We start from the raw sequence: 22,143 nt of genomic DNA, 5'->3' as shown, positions 1-22,143 counted from the left end.
TTATGAATTTCAGAAACTGAATGCATTAACAAGGAGAGTTCCATAGATACATAAACTTCTTTATCATTAATAACAGAAACATTTTGGTAACTACCATCGCCATTATCAAGCAAATATAAGTCCATATTATATCACTTGCTATATAACGGTGTTAGTAGCTACATCAAAAGATAAGTCATATTAATAATAAAGAAGTTGTATGTCCACAGAATTCACCTCATCCCTTATCACACTAACTTATAAATTCCAGGAGTTAACTGATGGCATAGTTTTAAATAAGTGTTTTTTTAAGGCAGGTTAAGGAATGATGCACGTGTCTCTGACCTAACATTTATTCCCCTGGTGAAATGACAATCTAAAGTACAATTCTACCAGGTGGAAGGTGACGAGAAACACTAAGTGGATGACCAATGTCACCTTGATGGTCGCCCCACGAGGAGACACACTAGCCAAAAGCATTAGACACAGCAGCTGTGCTTGAGATCAGAGGATCAAATGTTACCATTGAAATCATCAACGTTAAATTCCTCATCATCCGAAGGATCCTCAGTGGGAGGGGGAGGGATGGAGAAAACTGGTGGTTCAACTGGAACAGAAACAGCCCCTCATGCATGCCAGCACTGGCCAGTACAATATCTTGACATACATGCTACACAACACACAACTTCAGCCCAGGCACAACACCTCAACATGACAATGTCAGGAATTCATGCAACATTTGCCCCACAAGCGAGGAACAGTATCACATAGATGACTTTGGGCTACATTCGCCCAAAACCTACAGTAGCTGAGATTTGGACAGCCACAGGAGCAATAGTTGCAACATGTATCTCCTGACTCTACAAACGCTGGTAGGAAATGTACTATGTGATACATAGAGTAATCAATGATGTAACAGTAACAATAGGTGCAATACGTACAATATCTCCTAACCCTACAGTTGCTGCTTGTAAGATTCATATGCATTCCTACAGATACAAACACAATATCACCTGGCCAAACAGTATCAATAGCTACAATATTTTCCAACCGGTCAACAATAACTGTGATACAGAGCATATCTCCCGGCCAGGCAGTAACAACTGCTGGAATATGTACAACAATAACCTATGGGAGCAGTTCCCACAGGTATGTCGATACTGGATTCTCTATCAAAATAAGCACAGTTAATGACAAGGGCTAAACACATGATCGGTTTACCAGATCTGAATCAGAGCATGGCTAAATCAGATCATGAAATATGCAAGGTGTCATTCCCCATTGCAAGTATTAGCCAATGTGAACGGATGACAGCCCCTGAAAAGACCAACAAGAAATCAGTCTTTTCTGTACACATTCCACTTAGTGAAGCTAGCTATACCACTATTGTCAGTCTGCATAACAGTATAGTGCAGGACCAGTATCAAAACAAAGGGCTGGACTTTTTACTGAAATGGTTCATACATTGGCATAGGGGGGGGATCACCTCCAGTGTCTACAGATAAAGTATGTTTTGGGCAAAGAACTTGAACAACAATTCTGTAAAATAGGATGCATCTCTCTGAGTATACGTAACCAAGAATGTAAGACATTACCAATGGCTACCTTCAGTGTTATAGATGCTCTCCCCCTGCCCTGTCTCCTTATACAGAACACCTTGCTATGACCTTACAAACTTGTTGGACTATGACCTCCTCTAAAGTTTCTGGAATATTATTACATTGAAATATATCAGTATGTTTTACATTTTAACAATGGCTGCTACTGGGTCAGGGAGTATTGCACATGTATCACCTCCATTGTATCTGGTGGGTCAGGGAGTGTTGTACATGTATCACCTCCATTGTATCTGGTGGGTCAGGGACTATTGTACCTGTATCACCTCCATTGTATCTGGTGGGTCAGGGAGTATTGCACATGTATCACCTCCATTGTATCTGGTGGGTCAGGGAGTATTGCACATGTATCACCTCCATTGTATCTGGTGGGTCAGGGACTATTGTACATGTATCACCTCCATTGTATCTGGTGGGTCAGGGACTATTGTACATGTATCACCCCCATTGTATCTGGTGGGTCAGGGAGTACTGTACGTATTACACCAATTGTCACTGTGCTGTGCAAGGGAGTACTGTATGTATTAGAGCAATGGTCACAGTTGGGCCAGGGAATACTGCACGTATCATACCAATTTCACGGTTCTGCACAGCAGTTACTTGATGTACTAGTGCAATGACCACTATTGGGACAGGAAATACTGTACGTATCACACCAAATGCCATGGTTGTGCATGGCAGTACTGTATGTATTAGAGTAAGGGCCACTGTTGGATCAGAGATTACTTTAGATGTATCCAAAATATTTTTGCTGTTTGGTTTCTGACGGAGTTGTAGTACATATGAAAACATGAAAAAACAAAAATCTGTGAAAAATTCCAGTGAAGGTCTATATTACCTGGCACACTGGAGACCCTTCTCACTTCAGGCATATCCTCGGTGACAGTAATTCCCCTGTCCTTGAAGTGCTCATCCGTTGCCTTGTCCACCACCAGCAGAGATGTCTCTTCACCTCCCTTCTTCACCAGCTCAATCACTCGCTGGTGAGATTCGGTTTCAATGTTTGTTCCATTCACAGCCACTATTCTATCACCTTCACGAAGATCTGCTCTTTCCGCTGGGGAATCTTCGTCAATCTTACCAATAAACTGTCCTGGTTTGTCTCGCTCCGCATGAAGATTGAAACCGTATCCATTGAAATCGGCTCGTTTCTTGATATGGCAGAGTCGTGGAACAAACTCACTGCTGCTGCTCGTAGTCGTGGTAATGGATGTTTGTGTGTTTGAAACAACTTCCGTAACAGGATCTTCATCATGGACCTGGGTGTAGGATGGAGGGGCTTGCTCGGGTTCTGAAGATAAAGAAACAATGTTGTTATTCGTGTGAAACAGCTAAATACTACTGACTATTGCACTGCTTCAAAGAAAGACGTCACTGGTCGCATTTCACAATATGATCATCATGGTGATAGATACTGTTCTGTATCAAAGAGTGGGTATCTGTTTAAGAATGGGCCTCTATTCAAAACGTCATATATGTAACTTGATATGCAAAATACTGAAGGGTTCTTGGAACTAGTTTATCATTATTTATCAATGTTATTCTCAGTGGGTGAGACATTTTGGCTGTAGGATCAATATGAAAGACTACAAGAAGAAAGACAGATTCTGCAGCTACCAATCAACACAAGTGACACATACATGCAATATTATACAAGTCTGTATCCAACGGGGTCAATTCGAACCAATATCCTGCAACCAGCCTCTATTCAGTGGTAAAGATTAAGTCCCTACCAGCTTGGCTAACCTATGAAAGACCAACATTTCCCAGGCACACCTGCGACGCAGATAACTATCAGCTGTTATACTTCAGTGTTGGCGCACAAAAAGATCTGCCCTTACCCCAAGAGGTGAAACTTAATGGCCACGTATGTTAAACCTGACTTGTGACTCAACATGCAGAGGGTTTGAATTAGAATTTAAATGTGTCCCGCAGTGAATAATATCGCAGGGAATGTTCCCTTTCAGGAAATACAGACGCCATTAAATCAGGAGGACCAAATCTTTCTCAGGATGTGTGAACAACCAAACACTTTACTCAAGATTATTGGTCACTGCTTCAGCTTCCTTCACATTGAGCTGGGATGATAGGATACAATCAAATGGCAGCAATTCTTTAGTGATGGTAATCCTGACCTGAAAGTTTTGTGGGCATGACAACACCACTGGGGACTTCGACAGAGTGCGTGGGTATTAGATCAATGTCTTCATAACAATATTTCAATAGAGGCATGTTAATATCTGGGAGGAATGTGTGGCACAGCACCTGAAATATGACGGAATACCCTGGTACAAATGATCTAGTCTGCCCTGGCATCTCCAAACACAGAGGATACAAATGATCTTGTCTGTCCTAGAACCGCCAACACAGGTGGTTCAAATGATCTAGTCCGTCTTGAAATCTCCAAACAAAGAGGGTACACATGATCTGGTCTGTCCTAGAACTGCCGACACAGGTGGTTCAAATTATCTAGTCTGTCTTGCTATCTCCAAACAAAGAGGGTACACATGATTGGGGATACTTTCATCATGAAATACCCGCTGGCAAACAAGCAAAGAGAATCTGGTCCATTGTTGCGTCAACCCTAAGGGACAAGCATGGGAGACATAGCTAGCAGGACTATCATTCTGACTCAGAATTGAACATAGTCAACAGAAAAAAGGTTCCTAAATAATGATAATAATAGAACTATCATGACAAGGAACCCAGACAGTTTCTTCACTTCCAAAAACTGTGGGAATCTAGACTTGAAAAAGCTCTCTTGGATAATTATTTTCAGAGACTGTATGACAGCCAAATAGCAAGCATGTGTCCCTCCTCCTTTTGAAGAGGCTAACCAGGAGCCTATCAGTATATTCATAACAACAACATATTAATGGAGACTTCCTTGTTCATCTATGCATCAGGCTATGCAAGAGCCACATTCCATCCATGGAGTAAACATCTGTGACAACAAAAACTGACTAAAAAACAGCACAAATACAAACTGCTGACAACACACTTGACATAATGTGCATGAAAGCTCCAATCACATACCGTACTCATCCCAATAAGAATCCACCTTCTACAATAGCTGTATGACGTTATAAACATTTATTGGTTAAAGATGTCCTTGTTCTTTTTCTGTTAAGTATGCTAAAACATATCTATCCTAAAAATGCATCAATCCACTTTGGGAGATAATTACTACATTTATGAGTCATGCTATGAACATCAGCCCATAATACATGAAGGAAAATGTCAAAAGCTTTAACCACTCGGCTACCCCACCTCCCCTGTCAAACCTTTAGACATCACATGACACAACACAACAACATTACAATAAACTTAGTACAGCAACAGTACATCTTAAACCCCTGATATTACTAATGGATGCTCAATGTCCTACCCCATAGGACAGGTTTATCAGAGTCCTGTCATTATGGGTGTCATGTTACAGGTCTTGGTGATGACAGGCACTCTTTCACTGCTGTGTGACAATAGTACACCCTGCTAAATGACTAGCCCATGAAGATTCGGGATAGCATTGGACTTGAGTAATCCATGACAGTTGTAACAGCTGAGTACCCTGATCGAGTAGTTAGATCCGCTGTCTTGGTTCATATGTCATCATATCTGAATCGCAAAGATCGATGCTGATCCAGACATTATCATTTACAGCTGGAATATTGCCGAGTGTGGCATTAACAACTAACAAAATGTCCATACAACCTGCATAGAAACAAAAAAAACTTTCCACTTTCAAAAGAAATCTCTGCTAAAAGCAGATTTAAATGTACAATAGTGACAGTATTATCAGTATATATTTGTTTCATTAAGTCATAAACAAATCGAGCCTTCAACATGAACACTCAACCTCTACAATGTATGGGAACAATGCACAATTACATTTGATAGTGTTTATCTTGCTATTCCTCCACACAGTAATTTAAACTTCAATATTTTTGCTCGCTCTGTGTTTACGGCCACTTTCTGCACTATTCCAGCTACACAACTGCACCCTGTAAATAACTACAGTCCGGACCTAACAAGCCAGTGATCAATACTGTGTGGAATAATCCCTGCTGTACTGATACACTTGGAGCAACCAACCAAGCATGAACACTTGATCCATCTTGTTGAACTTCATGACCATAACACCTGGTTGGTTATTTGTTCTAACCAACACCTCCAAGTAATCAAACTATGTAACAAACTTTCTGTGAATAAGCGACTTTAGTTTTTTGCTTTTTTGGGGGCAAACCACAGTTGGGGACGCTAGAAATGGGCTTGAGACTATGTCTATGTGGGGAACAGAAGCCAGGCCTTTGGCGCGACTAGTGAACACTTCAACCACTTGGCTACCCAACGCAAAGATGCCACTGAAGAAATCAAACAATGTCATAAAACCTCAGACATCTCTTAAATGTTAAATACGGTACCATGTATGCATTAAATATAAATTATGACACAGTTTAGATTTGTTGCATGGCAAAATGCCCAAACCAGCCAGCCTGCATTCTATCCAGCACAATACAATATTGTGCGCTTATACATGGAAGCATACACATCAAAGCATCAGCAAAATGATTAATGTGCATTGCATGAAAGCAATCTCTTGGCCTGGTTGTAACTACCGAATGCATGTATAGAGATATCATAAAGGAATACATGTTTCAATGGCTTACATCACTGAATAGCTTTTCATGACAACGTACTTCGTCGCAAGCAGTTGTTATCAGATGTACCCATTTGAGCCAAAATATATATGGTACACAAAACTATACCAGTTTTTAGGAAACCTCAATTTTAACATTTGTTGTTTAGGTTCAGCTTGCAGAAACAGGTCTCAGTGTGTGATACTGCATTAGTTTAGGTACAAATGTCCTTACACAAAAGAATGACTGGATGTTGTCAGGCCATATAGAATTTGCTGCATGTGTCATATTTGGGATTTCAATTTCAACTTAGTAAAGTACAAATTCAATTACTTTATGGCTGAGTCCCATCCAGGATTTGAACCCGCACCCTCATAGTTAGCACCTAATCGCCAGCACACAAAGTCAGCCACCTAGCCCATGTTCTGAGGGTATGTGCAAGAAGTGTAACCCATTGTGAGTTGAACACTAACACGTAGATGGACAAACAATGCGTAAAGTCCTGTGGAACAAGCTGTATCTGATGTGTGTGTGTGTGTGTGTGTGTGTGTGTGTGTGTGTGTGTGTGTGTGTGTGTGTGTGTGAGAGAGAGAGAGAGAGAGAGAGAGAGCGCGAGAGAGAGCGCGAGAGAGAAAGAGAAACAGAGACACGATGGTTTTGCATCACTTTAAGCAATATTCCAGCAATATCACTCAGAGGGACAGCAGAAATGGACTTCACATACTGTACCATGTAGGGAATTAAAACCAGGTATACAGCTGCTGACAAGCCAATGCTTTGAGCACTAGCCTACCCTACCGTCCCTATTAACTGCAGGTTGTGAGCTATGTCACTATGTAAGCAGGATTTTACAACACACACAGATATGTGGTAAATACAAAGAGACACACCATAATATTCACATTATCAAATTCATGAAAAGAAATATAAACATACATGTAATCAGTATATTTATCAAATATAAGTACAAGGGCCCTAAGATTTTCAAAGCTCTCTTAGCACTAAGACAGTTTTAAGTGCCAATTTGATTTATGACTATCCTAGCACCATTTTAAATTCAGCACCATTTCATCACTCTACAATATGCTGACAGTTCCTGAATGAATGCCACAAAAGGCGACTATCGGGATCGGGTGGTAGGGCTCGCTGACTTGGTTGACATGTCATCGGTTCCCAATTGCAAAGATTGATGCCCATGTTGTTGATCACTGGATTGTCTGGTCCAGACTCGATTATTTACAGACCGCCGCCATATAGCTGGAATATTGCTGAGTGTGGCATAAAACTAAACTCACTCACTCCTGAATGAACTTTTGAAAACCACCAGAGGAACAATAGGACCAACATTCTGAAGGTCAAGATGAAAACACTGTATTTAACTCCATAAATGCTATACTTACAATAGAAAAGGGAACTACTGAAACATAAATGCAAATATTTCTTTTATTATCTTTTTATGTTTATGGGATATACTTGTATTATGAAAAAAAGAACCAGAATACTCTCTGAAAGTAATCGAGAACATCAGAAACAGACCAACCATGGTTGATGATGCTGGCACTGTTTCGAGAGACATACCATTTGATACTTTACATAAAGCAGAAGTGCTGAACAACTTTGCACTGCACGAGACTTAGTATTTATCACTCAACCAGACCAGTGAGAGCTAAGAGGTAAAGGTGAAAAAGAAACACGCTACACGGAAAGAAAATGATCAATACAAGCTTTTATAGGCCTATATAAGCACTGGAACTTTACCCTGACTGCAGGGACAAAACACTGCATTATAAACTGATAGTCTGACCCACATTTAACAGAACTAGAACACAATGTCAAAGAAAAGGTCATCATCACCTATCTTAATGGTCAGCAAAGTGGAATATTGTTGATTATGTGATATTTTCCTACATCCTCCCTTTACCAGGAGTCTGACCCTGCTACTTACAGTGACATACCATCTGACTATCATATTGCAACCTCTACCATCTGATAGCAAACAGGTCTACCTATGATAGTAAATCCTTAAAAATGTTTTCACATGGAAAAACAAGGAATTAATGGTTAACAAACCCTGCAAAAACATATCACATACCAATTTGGTGTATACACCATATATCACATGCCTCATATACCTACCCCTAACAAACCTATCAGATATACAAGCCACAAAAGGCTGTAGAAGAGATATATGTATCATTCATGTATCTTTACTTGTCTTAGAACACAAAAATTCTTCAAGAAGAAAACTTTGGCACAGACGTCAACTCCCTTAAACAAAAGCACTGTTAAAGGTGAAATAACAAAACTTGATAACAACCTGTGATTCCCATATTGATAGTGTGCAAGTCTACAGCAGCTTCCTCCAAGACGATCTGATAAAAAGTGATCACAATCATGAGATCCTTATAGCATGATAGTTGAGTATGTTCATGGCTTAAGGCAATGGAATTAGCCCATTGTGTTGCAACATTATGGCCCAAAATAATAGCCCCCAGTGAAACTGCAGCTGTCAAAATGTTTGATTGGCAGATAAATTATCTTGTCAAAATGACAGTTGACACAGTAACTGATGACTAAATTCAGGTTGTATGATGCAATGTTGGTGATATTGATGTTCTGTCACAATTACTAACAAATGTAGAAAGGTATGTCTTATGTGTGTTTTCCATTCACATAAATGGTGGCAAATTGATGGTCTTAGTCACATCATGACAGGAAAAAACAAAACAAATACAAAATCAGGTTTGCAATATTTGACAAGTTTAGTTTTCAGCTAAAAATGGACATATTCTTCAGCTTCTTTTTAATATCCATTAAAGACAAGTTGACAAAAGAAAAATGATTTTAGAGCCTACATGTCTAGCATATGCTACTCATGGCCTTTAAGTATTGAGCTTGGCACTAATCAATGTGACAACTCATTGTGCCCAGAAAATTCAGACATTTTTCCAATTAGGCACACTACAAAATGATGCACACAAAGTAGGCAACCAGTATGTCAAGGCCCTAATGCCTGTACCAACGTGTTCTTGCATATACATACAGAAGCTTCAGGGTCATGTCAACATAAGAACACAATAGCTCAACAAGGCGATCAGTGTCTACAGTTTCAACCAGATAAAAAGACAACCTCAATGATAATAGGAAAACAGACTTTAGCCACTGCAAGGCATTGTATTATGTAGAGAAACACAACAGGGAGTGGAAGCTGAGATGATTGAGGATGAAGGGAAGGTACAGAGGCAGTGTAATAGTAGGTGGTGTCAGGTTCATGATAAAGAGGTATGGCATTGGAGGGGATACAGGTTGGAGAAAGGAGAGGCATGGCTTGTGCAGGATGGAGAGGTGTGACGCATGGCATTTTAGGGGATACAGGTAGGAGAGGGGATGAGAGTGGTGTTAAACATTTGAAGGCAAGAAGGGTGATGGCTCATGAGAATTCAAAGTGTAAAAGTGGCAGTAGTGCATTTTGCTTTTTTTTTCCAGCCCTTGTTGCTGAAAGGACCTGTGTGGGTGGTGGAGTCTTGAGGTGAGTGAAAAGGTGAAAATAAGGGTATGGGTGAGAATGAAGGTAGTTGTGGGGGTGAGATAGTAAAGGGTGAGGGTTGGACAATTTCAGACACTTGGTCCAGGTTGTGAATCATGTTCCAGGCAATAAAGAAACAATAGGCATCTAAGTGGATAATCGAGACAGAGGATCGACATGTGTCAGGTCATCATCCCTCACAGTGACAGGTACGTGGTGACAAGCTCATCTTGTTATGTGAGTCTATCACAGGTAAGTTATTGTGCAAGCAGCAGTGACTCATACCCGTCCTCTCCAACAGGTACACACAGTCGGATACATAACAGTACGCAAGGCTGATACTGTCCGCATGAATAATGCTGGAACACCAGCAGGGCAACTTGGCAACAGATCAGACCATAAAGTGTGTAAGTTATGGTGGTTCGGTGGTCCCTGCCAGGTAAAAATGCGAGTGAGTGAGTTTAGTTTTACGCCGCACTCAACCATATTCCAGTTATATGGCGGTGGTTTGTGAATAATCGAGTCAGGACCAGACAATCCAGTGATCAACAACATGAGCATTGATCTGCGCAACTGGAAACCGATGACATGTGTCAACCAAGTCAGCGAGCCTGACCACCTGATCCCGTTAGTCGCCTCTTACAACAAGCATAGTCACCTGTTATGGCAAGCATGGGTTGCTGAAGGCCTATTCTACCCCGGGACCTTCACGGGTTCCAGGTTAAAATGTTTCAGGACCACTACATGAATTTGTACTGATAGCTGAGTAAATCTATGCATGTTATTTTGGAAGCAAAGTCAGGACCACAAAGTATTGACCACTGACTTGTCCTGTGGTCTAGTGGAAAATAAGGAAACGACTCTTTTCCTGAGAACAAGAGAGCGAGAAAGAGAGAGAGACCACAAAAATGTACAACCAAATCACCTCATATCCTACAGTCAACCTGTAATTGCACATTGTCAGCCATGCGAACACAAGCATCTAGTGACAAAAAGGCACTGAACTTGAGTTACATGGTGCTGTGTGTAGTGTAGAACCCTTGCATCAAATGCCTGAGATATCTAATGGCCTGAATGACCTGACTGTGTACTTGTTTGTGCAGGTGGCTCGTCAGTGGGTTTTTAACACCAAATGCAAATCAGCAGCAATAATCACAGGAATCGACGAGATATAGAGAATATTTCATGGGCAATAGTGTTTTCCAAAGTTTATGTCTTTGTTTCACAGGGCCTCAGCTAACCATCAGGATTCAGCAATCGCATTTGGCATCCTTGTGTTACAGAGTATCACTGTATTATAGGGTGTCATACGTGTATTATTGGGTGTCATACGTGTATTATAGGGTGTCATACGAGTATTATAGGGTGTCATACGAGTATTATAGGGTGTCATACGTGTATTATAGGGTGTCATACGAGTATTATTGGGTGTCATACGTGTTTTTAACCAAAGCATCCCGTGGTAATGCAAAAGAACATGAGTATCGTGTGCTGCAGGCTGGAGTGAAACGATACGGTACATATTGCAGTACAAGGTCCTCAGTCAGTATTGGATGGGTACAGGAGATAAGATCATAATGCAGAAAATTGTCGTCTAGCAAAAATTACATAGATTGACAAAATTGATTCAATAACTAGACATCTTATAAAAGGTTAATAAAGTGTTGGTACAAAAACAGAAAATACAATTTTTTTTATTTTAAAATGGTATGCTAAACTGAAGGCAAAATACTGCTTTTCTACAAATACAGAAGTTTACCATTTCACCCCTAGCTACAGGCACTAGCAGTGTTTTGTTACTGACACCTGCAAACACTGCTTACTTCAGAAGTCAACACCTGGACAATACTGTACTTGCATACATCAAAGCTGACGGAGTGGCACGTAGCACACTAATGCAATCAATGCATCTATAGCTGCATCTTCTTGCTGCATCAAGTACAGGTTGCTTGCATCAAGGCAGGCCATACCAACAGACGATTCACAATATGCCAGCAATTTGTGACACAGACATTAATGTATACCACTCCTAAATATTTGAGGTTCAGCAGGTGAATGGGGTTTCACCTCTGGCAGCATGCGTGCACAATTTTTCAAGTTGGGCATAACACTGGCAAATTACTCCCAGTTTGAACATATAACCAAGGTTCCTCAATGGTACACTTCAAGGCAAACATGTCAATAAATGCAAAATATAAAGAAGTCATTATTATTAAATAACATTACAAATTTAGGACATTCTTGTGGTATGTAGTACTGGCCCATATAACAAGTAATTAATCCAATAACAACCATGTCATGCCAGTCTCAATATCACTAGTCAATATCATGCTGCATGTAACATTGGGCTATATTAACCAACTGGACAGTAATAAACCCAGTGATCACCATGTCAGGCCAATATATATATAATTGCTCCATATCATCTTGTATGTAAAATTAGGCCATATTAACCACCTGGACAGAAATAAATCCAGTGATCACCTTGACGTCAGGGCAGAAGTTAACTTTTCTTAATAATGGGTGCACTTTCAATCTTAAAAGAGTGTTATATCAATACTTTGATGCATAAAAAGTAATCTGTAAACTATTCTAAGGGGGCAGCTGCCAGTCTCTGTATATCATTGGTCAATATCATGTTGTTAGCACAGCAAGCACAGCTGACTTTCTTGTACAGCAATCAATGACATACCTAGACAGCAAAATAAACATGTTACATCCCCCCAAATGCTGGGCTTGAGTAAGTATTGTTGAACATTGTTTCAAGCAATACTACTGCAGTATCAGAGTGGGATACAGTAAACAGACTCCAAGTACTGCTCCCTTTTGAGGAATAAATTCCCATCCTTCTTCATGAGAACATAACTAAGGCCAACAACCTTACAATTCATGATTGTAGGGGTCCAGATGTTAAGTGCAAATCTACAAACGCAACTGCCCCTAAGCACTCAGAACACCAGTAATCAGAAATTGCAATTTTGACCTATGTCATAAACCTTAAGTTGGCAAACAAGTAAACTGACGTTTGAGGGATGCAACTCTACATGCAAAGACAGCAATTTCACCCTAGCCTCTGTCTAGATCTCACTGGTGCATACAGGGTTACAACACTCACCACTGATAATAACATTCTGCAGATGAGTAAATCAAGTTTCAACACGAGTACCTGTGCAGGTGTGTATGCTAAGAAAGGTATGCAGCTTATCTAACATGTGAGACAACTGATCCCCCCCACTTCTGGATTTATCTAACAGGCTATCGCATACACAGCCAAAGAGGATGTATATTAATGCTGTAGTAAAATACCAATGGCATTCATGCATCAAAGCACACAAAGACCCACATTATATCACCCTGATGCAACATACACTGAGGCCCTTCTTGAACTGTTGTAGATACAAAGCACACTGTAGCCCTTCATGCAATGTCGTATCACCTAGATACAAAGCTAACTAAGACCTAAATATACCAGCATATCATGTTGCAATAAAGTATCATATTGCTTAAATGACAGTAGAGGAATTAAAACATTGTTGGCTGTATAAATGCGGCAGTCAGCAATATCCCAGCTGTGCGAGGGTGTTCTCTACATGATCAAGCCTAGCCTACACAATCAAGCGATTGATTTTTTATTTAAGACCTACTATAACAATTAACATGCAATGCTCATGTTCAACCTAACACAGAAAGCTATGCTGTGAAAGACCATGGTGAAACAATCCGAGACAAATCTGTCAGTCCCATCCAAGATAACCATAGGACAACTGGGGCACTTCTGAAGATGCACAAGTAAGAGGCATGGTTTGCACACACAATAGACCCGGACAATGTCACTACAGCTGTGAAAGAAGCCCTCCTCTTCTGCCATCACCAGCCCAGCAGGATTAACTATATCCTCTGTGAATCACCTACGTCCCACCTCTAGACATTAGGAAGCAAATACAAGGCCCACAAGACACAGCAAGCCATAGATTTAGGAGCGTGGAAGATCACCAGTGTTGACTGAGCCTGTCTGGTGAGGGACAACACCAACAATATGCCATGACAAGTTTACCTAGAAGCTATTCCAAACATGACAGAAGCTGAAGTACAACAGGTTTCTCTCCAAAGATCATGAGTTCATGAAGCCCAAACACATACGCCTCTTACCGGCAGACTCCACACAACATGGACATGCCCCTTCCACAATATGATGAAACGTGCACACACACCTCACTGGGGGATCCTTAACAACAGGTACTTCACATTATGATCAAACCCAAACACTTAACATTATGATCAAATCAAGGAAATACTTTCAGTGCTAAACATGTAATATAACAAAATGACTTCACAGCATAAATAATTGTGTCAATTCTTCCTGTTACTTCTACACCAATATGATCATAACTACTAGGGAAATATAACTTATATCACATCCTTGTTCCAACCATGGGCAATTATCCCCAAAAGGGAAGACCTTGCATAAGCATGATAATTACTCCAATTCATCACCTGAGAACACTGAACATCTGACTTCAAACACATAGCGTCTTAGAACAGCTCAATTGATGGTATTCACAAAAATGACTTAGTACAACCTAGATAACCTGGGGGCGGGCATACCTGTCACATGACATTCATCAGAGTTGTATATAGCACTTGATATCACACAGAGAGGAGTTTTATGTAAATTTCAGCAACAATAGAGCCATAAAATAGGAATATGCACTGCACATCTAAGCAATCCCAGCACCCTCTTCACTCAGAGCTATGCCACAGTATGCAGCTGTATGACATGTACAAGAACTTGAAAAGTCTTCATTGAGTGCGTAGGGTTCAAAACGCCTTTGAAGAGCATATCACTTTCATCACATCATGTTTTAAGTTCACATGGTTGACACATGTCGTCAGTTCCCAAATGCACAGATCAATGCTCATGCTGTTGATCACTGGATGGTCTGGTCCAGAATCTTATTTAGAAACTGCCATCGCATAGCTGGAATATTGCTGAATGTGGCATAAAATTAAACCCACTCAGTACCTCTAGTTACAGTTTCTACACATCTTACAGTCATCTAACGTCAAGTATTAAGAGGTTAGGATAAGATAACTTCCTCTGATCTGTATAAAACCATCGCCTTTTAACTGAAAGAACAACCTTGTTGAACTGGATCAGTGTGACCCTGAACACTCCAGCCAGTGCCAATCCCTAGCAACAGTTATCAGTATATACTGGGTAGCATGATAAGCTATATTATCACTGGGAGATACACACAGGTTAGTGAGGCAGTCATCAACTCTAATGTGTCACTGGATAACTCATCTAATATCCAGAAGGGATGTAGAAATATTGGGGAGATACAGTTTATCTGGTGTTATCAGTGGCTGTCAGCCCAAGGTTAGGCACACCAGTGATGTATAAGCAGTATAATGTTATCTTTCTTCACCAGTTGCAACCAAATATGACCTAAAAAGTGAATATTCCAGCTTATTCCACAGCTTTGAATTTTCCGAATTCAGAAACACACACCTTCCATCTAATTCTAACACAAGTGTTCAAGATCACGTTGAATATTTCCATTGATCCACTGGTACTTCATGATAGTTTATTGGCTCCACACCTTAGACAATAACAGACCATGGTTCCACTCTACTAGACATAATAAACAGTGTCATAATGAAGGCCAACTAGCAATATGACTGTTATAACCTGTACTGTTCAGTATGGACTGTTATAACCTGGACCTAGAGTTTCGGAGTCTTAGCGCTAAGATAGGCAGAAATGCAATACATTAATATTAACTTAGCACCAAGAAAGCTTTGAAAATCTAGGCCAAGTATTGTATAGTTACTGTTAAAACCTTTACTGTCAAGTAAAAAGAGTTATAACCTGCTAGCCTATGTATTATGTAGCACAGACATGATAGTGTAAAAACCAGGCAGTCTTAAGTAAAACACAGACCTTGTGGCTCGACAACAACTTCTTTGATCACTCCTCTTGCAGTTACATCACCTTATAACATATAGTGAGATACAACTTTGCATAAGGTTTCAGCGTATCATAATATAAAAGCCAAAAACCTTGCACAAAGACATGGACAAGCAGGAAAGTCAGAGGTTTAAAGCACATAAGCCACTGTTTTATTCGTCTGTGTTTCAAGGCAAACACCATGGTGAGAAAAATAAACCTTGTAGAGTCAGTATCTGGCAGACGTAATGTATGTGCTGATTTATGGCAGCAGAAATCTTAACGCTGACAGCCCTACATTACACCGGACAGCTGACATACTGTGTATATCCACATGTCACCATGGAGCAAATAAAATATGACTGAAAGTATAATATTGAAGCATGGATGTACTGTCATACATAGAGTCCAAAATGACTAATTTTGCTCAATGACTCGAAAAGATGTAGTAACATCATGGAAACCTATATTTTTTTCCTTCAAAACTAATTACATGGTAGCAGGTGATCAATTAACAGTTGTGCAGCTTCATAAAATATCCATAACAACCTTTCGCTTGACTAAAAAAACATCTGATGAGCTAAACACTTACACAGTCCTGTAGTGTGTATCACTAAGTTACTGGGGACAGTTAGGGAGCCCAATGGCTGAAGTATTCGCTCATCTAAAAGCATAAAATGATTCTCAATGAGCAGAGTAAACTGCCTTCTGCATATTTCTACACCATGAATGCAATTCCCAGTTCGACAAAAGTATGTTTCAAGACATATCAGCACTTCGCCTTTAAAATGCTTCAGAAGGTTCATAGGAAATGTCTTATCACCACATGACAAGCAGAAGCTTTGAACACTGGGCTACCCCACCTGCCCATGTTTTACACAGAAGTTCCAGGGAACAACAGGGAAACAGGAAACAAAAAACACAATTTTAACCCACAAGGACTTCAGACCAAAGAGAAGCAATTAACAAAATAAGCTTAATCGGGTCAGGATGATCTGTCTTTTGATGCAATCAGAATGTTACATTAAGACCACAAATCCTCTTACATCGAGAGTAATGACATCATTGAAATGTTTGTTCAGTAAGGTGAGCATAAGAATTGGATATGGATTAAAGGTGTTGTAGCTAATAATACATTTGTTTAGGCTTGTATCTGGTTCCTTTCCCAACATGCTGTAAACCGATACAAGCTAGCTGACAGTTACACATCTTTCAGATTTACTTCTGATTATTTACAGTCTACTGGGGGGACATTCAAGACGCTTACAATCTTTTTAAAGTGTACATCATAAAACACTGTCAATACCATCAGCGGGGAGTGGGGTGAACTAAAGGATAAATAGAGCAATTAATCTTCATTATCCTGTAGCCTAATAACGAGTGAACAAGTTAATTTTTCACCACTCTTAGTAACATTCCAGTAATATGACAGCAGGGAAATGTCAGATAAGGGCTTCCCAAATTGTTACTATTATGGAATCAAACCCAGGTCTTCAACATGGCAAATCAATGCTTTAACCACAGGGTTACACCACTGCCCCTACAGCCAAATAAATGTTTTGACGGTAATATGTATAAACCTGTACACAAAAAGTCAAAATGTTGATTAATATTACTGATCAATATCAACCTGTCTAGAACAACAAGTGGTTACAGTCTAACATAATTTGCAGTGCTGTATCCTACAAAACCAGTTAATATTCATGCTTGCCAACCAAGTAAAGTAAAAAAAACAATGTTACATTATCATGAAAATTACTAATACACATAGTGTATATAAACAGTATATGTATATATCACCCACTGTTCACTGCTATATAACCACACAGATACATTCTGCATATTGACATTTACGGTCACAAAACAACTAAATACAATATCTGTATAACCTAACTACTGCAACAAATCTAAGGATTAAACAAATCACCATTATTTATGTGTACATAATTAATGACATGATATAGACATAATTTTCAAGTAATTGCTAATTTTACTCTATGAGTCTAACTTGAACCTCATTGTGGTCTCTTAAGTTCACTTCACCCTTGGAGGTTTGGTCCTTGTGGCTAAACAAATTCCAAGTAAATTGTAGTTTCAAATAGGAATGTTGTTCACACATGTATCGCAACAAGAAAAGCAACCATTCTGACATTGCCTTCCGATTGTCACACAGGCTCTAAACGCCCACAACTTCAGCTGACAGGTCAATTCCCTCAGACACGGAAAGGGGGAGGGGCAGCGTTTCCATACGGTCAGTCATATAGGGTTTATGGGTGGCCTTCACTCCCCGTAAAATTTCCAAAAAGGGCTGTCGACTGCAGAACATTCATACAGTTAATATAGAGCATTTCTTATTTTGACACAACATACAACCGTGGTGGTCTTCGAAAGTTCGAGAGCAAAATCTGAAACTGTCAAATCTCTACCGAACTGACTGAAATAAATATGATGATAATCCGCGAGCCCCGCACAGTGGACTTGAAGTCCTGTTTCATGTATCACGACCAACAATGTGCACAGCAGGGCAAAGCAATCTTTTATCGATACCAGTCGTACCTGGCTGCTGTTCAAACGTAATCGGAATAAATAAACTCCGTCGAGTCAATACGATATAGATCTTGAGGAAACACATAACCAGCACAACTTTATGTTCTATGGCTTTTTCTGGAGACTTAATTACTAAATTTACCTGGCAGGTAGATATACTACAGGTGACAAAATAACGCTAACTTACCTGGATCGTGAGACGGGCAGCGAATGACGACGACTTCAGGGAGGTCACCCCGAACGACTTTTCTCTCATCTTTATAATGCTGATCTGTTTCGCTATCCACCACAAGCAGGCGAGTCTCATCTCCTCCTGCCTTCACACGGCTAACCACCTGCTGGTGATTTTCATTGCCGATATTTACGCCATTCACCTCCACGATCCTGTCCCCGTCTTTCAAACCTGCAGCCTGGGCCGGCGATCCGTCGTCAACTTTGCCGATATATTGGCCGGCTTTACCCTTCTCGGCATGGAGATTGAAGCCGTATCCATTAAAATCGGGCCATTTTAATAGATGACACAGGCGAGGTTTGCAGTGGGTATCCATGCCGTTCAGACTCATACTGCCTAACTTGTGATCACGAGATTTGTTTGCCAACCACCTGTCCCGTCGTCTGCCAATTGATAGCTCGGCAATATGGCGTCGCTCGTGCAAAGTCACATGATGTCAACAACCAATCAACTTGGGTCACGTGCGCCGCCTTGCCCCGTCCAAGGGGTGTCACAGTCTGACCATTCAACTTTATACTTGTTTTGACTTTATGTACCAATGAAATGGTATATATTTAAGAACAATTAACGGAAACAGAAGAAAGATTAAAGAATTATCACGGCCCACGTGATAGGGTCAATAGCATGTCTATTTTATAATACGTATTAACATCAAGGTGGTATAACGAGTTATTCCACACCCACATATATATCACAAACTGAATATGACAGTCTTGTATCCCATATGAGTAACTGGCACGCATTGAATACACTACACGCCCGTTAAATGCAGTATTTCAAACACGAAAACGCCGGAGAGGGTAAGATATCTGAATTATTTTCCGTGTGAGGACTCGCTAACAGAATGAAGATAGGTGGTCTGGCCTGTCATCGCTTGTCGCAGTAGCAAACACCTGTTGAGGCATACAGAAGACTGTATTCCTCCATGTTTAATAAAACCAGTCGAGCTTCACGACATATATACGGTTGGTTAGTTTGTTATTAACGCCGCACTCAGCAATGTTCCAGCAATATGTCGGCGTTGTGTAAACAAATCGATCCTAGATCGGATATTCCTGTGATTGACAACATGTGCATCGATCTACGCAGTTGGGATAAGATGATATGTTGTCATTGATTCTCGCCTTGAGACAAGTAGGTGAGTGAGAACAGTTTTACGCAGCCTTTACCACATTGCCAGCAATATTACGTCCCCAAAAACGGGCTTCACACATCGTACCCATGTGAGGAATCGAACCCGGCGTGACGAGCGAACGCGTAACCCACAAGGCTACGCCCCACTGCCCCTTTCAGTTGAGTCGAGATGGGTTTAACATGGGCATAGAATGAGAAGTCCATATCTGATGTCCCCCTCCGTGATATGGCTGGACTATTATCAAAAGCAGCGTAAACTGAACTCACACAGCTCGAGCACATTGTTGACACGGGCAATCGAAACTTCACAACATAAACGATGATGTATCTGTTTAAGCCCTTCAGGCTCACGTTCTCGAATGGCTAACCCTCAGTCACGATTAGATTACCTTCTTTGTATCACAATACAACGAAACTAATACAGTAAAGAAGAGATAAACACTCTGACCTAAAGAGGATGGTGGGGTAAATCGTGGATAAAGGTTAGAATGTCAGGTCGAAGTCCTGGGTTCGATTCACCAACTAAGGGCAATGGCATCCTCTGCCATGACAGTAATGGAATATCACAAAACGCGGCGTAGAATCCAGCTCACTTAATGCTGCTGCTGCAGAATGCAGTGTTCACGAATAGCGTTTGACCCACTGACAAATCTGGCAGATTCGCCAGTGGTCAGACAGGAATCACCAAGCCGCCAGTCCCAGGGTTTGACTGAATATTTCACAATGTCTTTGTGTGAGGTTGTTATTTGTGGCATGTAAAACTTGTTTGCTGTTTATAAATCTTACGTTTGTTATCAGATAATTTTAATAATTTCAATGACATTTATAAGAAATGTTAAATCTGAAAAGTTTGTTTAACTTGATTCTGTAGGTCCTGTGAATTTTCAATGGGTCAGGCAGACATCTGAAACTTTCAGGACCCAGTGTCCTGTTACTTTGAAACACCATCGTGAACACTGAGAGTGCGGTGTAAAACTATACTCACTACTACAGCTGCTGCTGCTGCAGAGCGCGGCGTAAAATTATACTCACTACTACTGCTGCTGCTATTACTTCTACTAATGCACCTGCGACTCAAAGACAACAGCACTCACATGTATATCCTTATATTTTGCCTGTCACATACATAGTACATACACTCAAGGGGCGGTGGGGTAGCCTGCTTGGTGACTGTACAGCGTCAGCTAGTCACGCCGAAGATACATGGGTACAGTGTGTGAAGCCCATTTCTGGCGTCCCCGCCGTGGTATTGCTGGACCAGTGCTTAAAGCGGCGTTAAACTACACTCATTCACTAACTATACAACCCAGGCATCACTCACACACCCACCATGGAGCTATCCCAGCTTCCACGTAAACTACATCTACACGCCTGACTCCCCAGATGTATAACACGTTTGAAGTACGTTAATAAAACTCAAAATCTTGCTCATATGACAAATCTTTGAGGACATCGTTTACCTGATTTAACACCCCTTTAACTAAAAATCAATCAATTCGTGCCAAACGTGAACGGATTGTCCGCGTGGAGAAATACTCTTTGTGGAAGTCCCCTAACAGTCTACACAGTGGTGACGCTCCACTGAGTAGGGACGAAACACTTTTATACACAGAAGGGCGGAAGGTCACCACGTTCGCCTGTTACTGGTCAGAGCTTGAACCCAACGGAGATGTGTAATTTCATATTCAGTTGTAAATTGTAATGTGGTTATGATGACCCGTGGTAACCTGCGCCTTTTCAGCTGACAGAAGTGACCTACTATTAGGACCGCGGGAGCGACTGGCCAATCGTCACCCCGAGACCCAGTCTCGAATCCCACATGCGACGATGCTGATCAGTTTGAGCGCAGGATTCAGGGTCAGTTCGGGGTAGTTCAGGATTAATCAGTGCGTTTGGTGAGATGCAAATATATTATATGCACAGGCTCAGTATTTTCAACCGGATTAGGGAGTTACTTAAGTTTTAAAAAATGCCTTAATTCTCAGTGTGTGAAATAGAAACTGACCCGATAGCCCATGGCAAGTAAAACTTCAGTCGGGCCAGTAAATCTCTACAGTAACTGACCTGACCGGCTAGGGGTCATTTAGTAAATATATCACTCTCTCCGACTTGTTATAAGCTATTATACACTTGTGGCCTTATAAAATGTTCATTATATTAGCAGCTCGACGATGAAACTATTCCCTACATTCAAAATTTCGGGCTGGCGGATTATCTTGACTGCTAGGAACTTTCAGACATAACCAACCTGACTGTATGTACTGTCAAGGAACTTTCAGACACAACTAACCTGACTGTATGTACTGTCAAGGAACTTTCAGACACAACTAACCTGACTGTATGTACTGTCAAGGAACTTTCAGACACAACTAACCTGACTGTATGTACTGTCAAGGAACTTTCAGACACAACTAACCTGACTGTATGTACTATCAAGGAACTTTCAGACACAACTAACCTGACTGTATGTACTGTCAAGGAACTTTCAGACACAACTAACCTGACTGTATGTACTATCAAGG

General features: G+C 40.7%; 1 protein-coding gene across 3 annotated transcripts in view; it reads right to left on the bottom strand.

The window, feature by feature from the left end:
* The window catches only part of LOC137261383 (Na(+)/H(+) exchange regulatory cofactor NHE-RF2-like), a 38,615-nt gene extending 19,684 nt beyond the window's left edge, over window positions 1-18,931 (bottom strand). Inside the window, exons 1-3 of one of the 3 annotated variants that reach the window (XM_067799126.1) lie at window positions 18,443-18,931; window positions 2,434-2,886; window positions 503-586 (exon numbers count right to left, since the gene is read on the bottom strand). In XM_067799126.1, the coding sequence (XP_067655227.1) occupies window positions 503-586; window positions 2,434-2,886; window positions 18,443-18,818 (913 nt within the window). In that variant the 5' untranslated portion in view covers window positions 18,819-18,931. The remainder of the gene's footprint in view (window positions 1-502; window positions 587-2,433; window positions 2,887-18,442) is intronic. The other 2 variants (XM_067799128.1, XM_067799127.1) reach the window with 2 other exon arrangements.
* Between the last annotated feature and the right edge of the window lie 3,212 nt (window positions 18,932-22,143).

The sequence above is a fragment of the Haliotis asinina genome, chromosome 14 (genome assembly GCF_037392515.1).
Source record: "Haliotis asinina isolate JCU_RB_2024 chromosome 14, JCU_Hal_asi_v2, whole genome shotgun sequence".
NCBI classification, from domain to species: domain Eukaryota; kingdom Metazoa; phylum Mollusca; class Gastropoda; order Lepetellida; family Haliotidae; genus Haliotis; species Haliotis asinina.
Note: the sequence above shows the minus strand (reverse complement) of the source record. Positions and strands in the feature narration are given on the sequence as shown.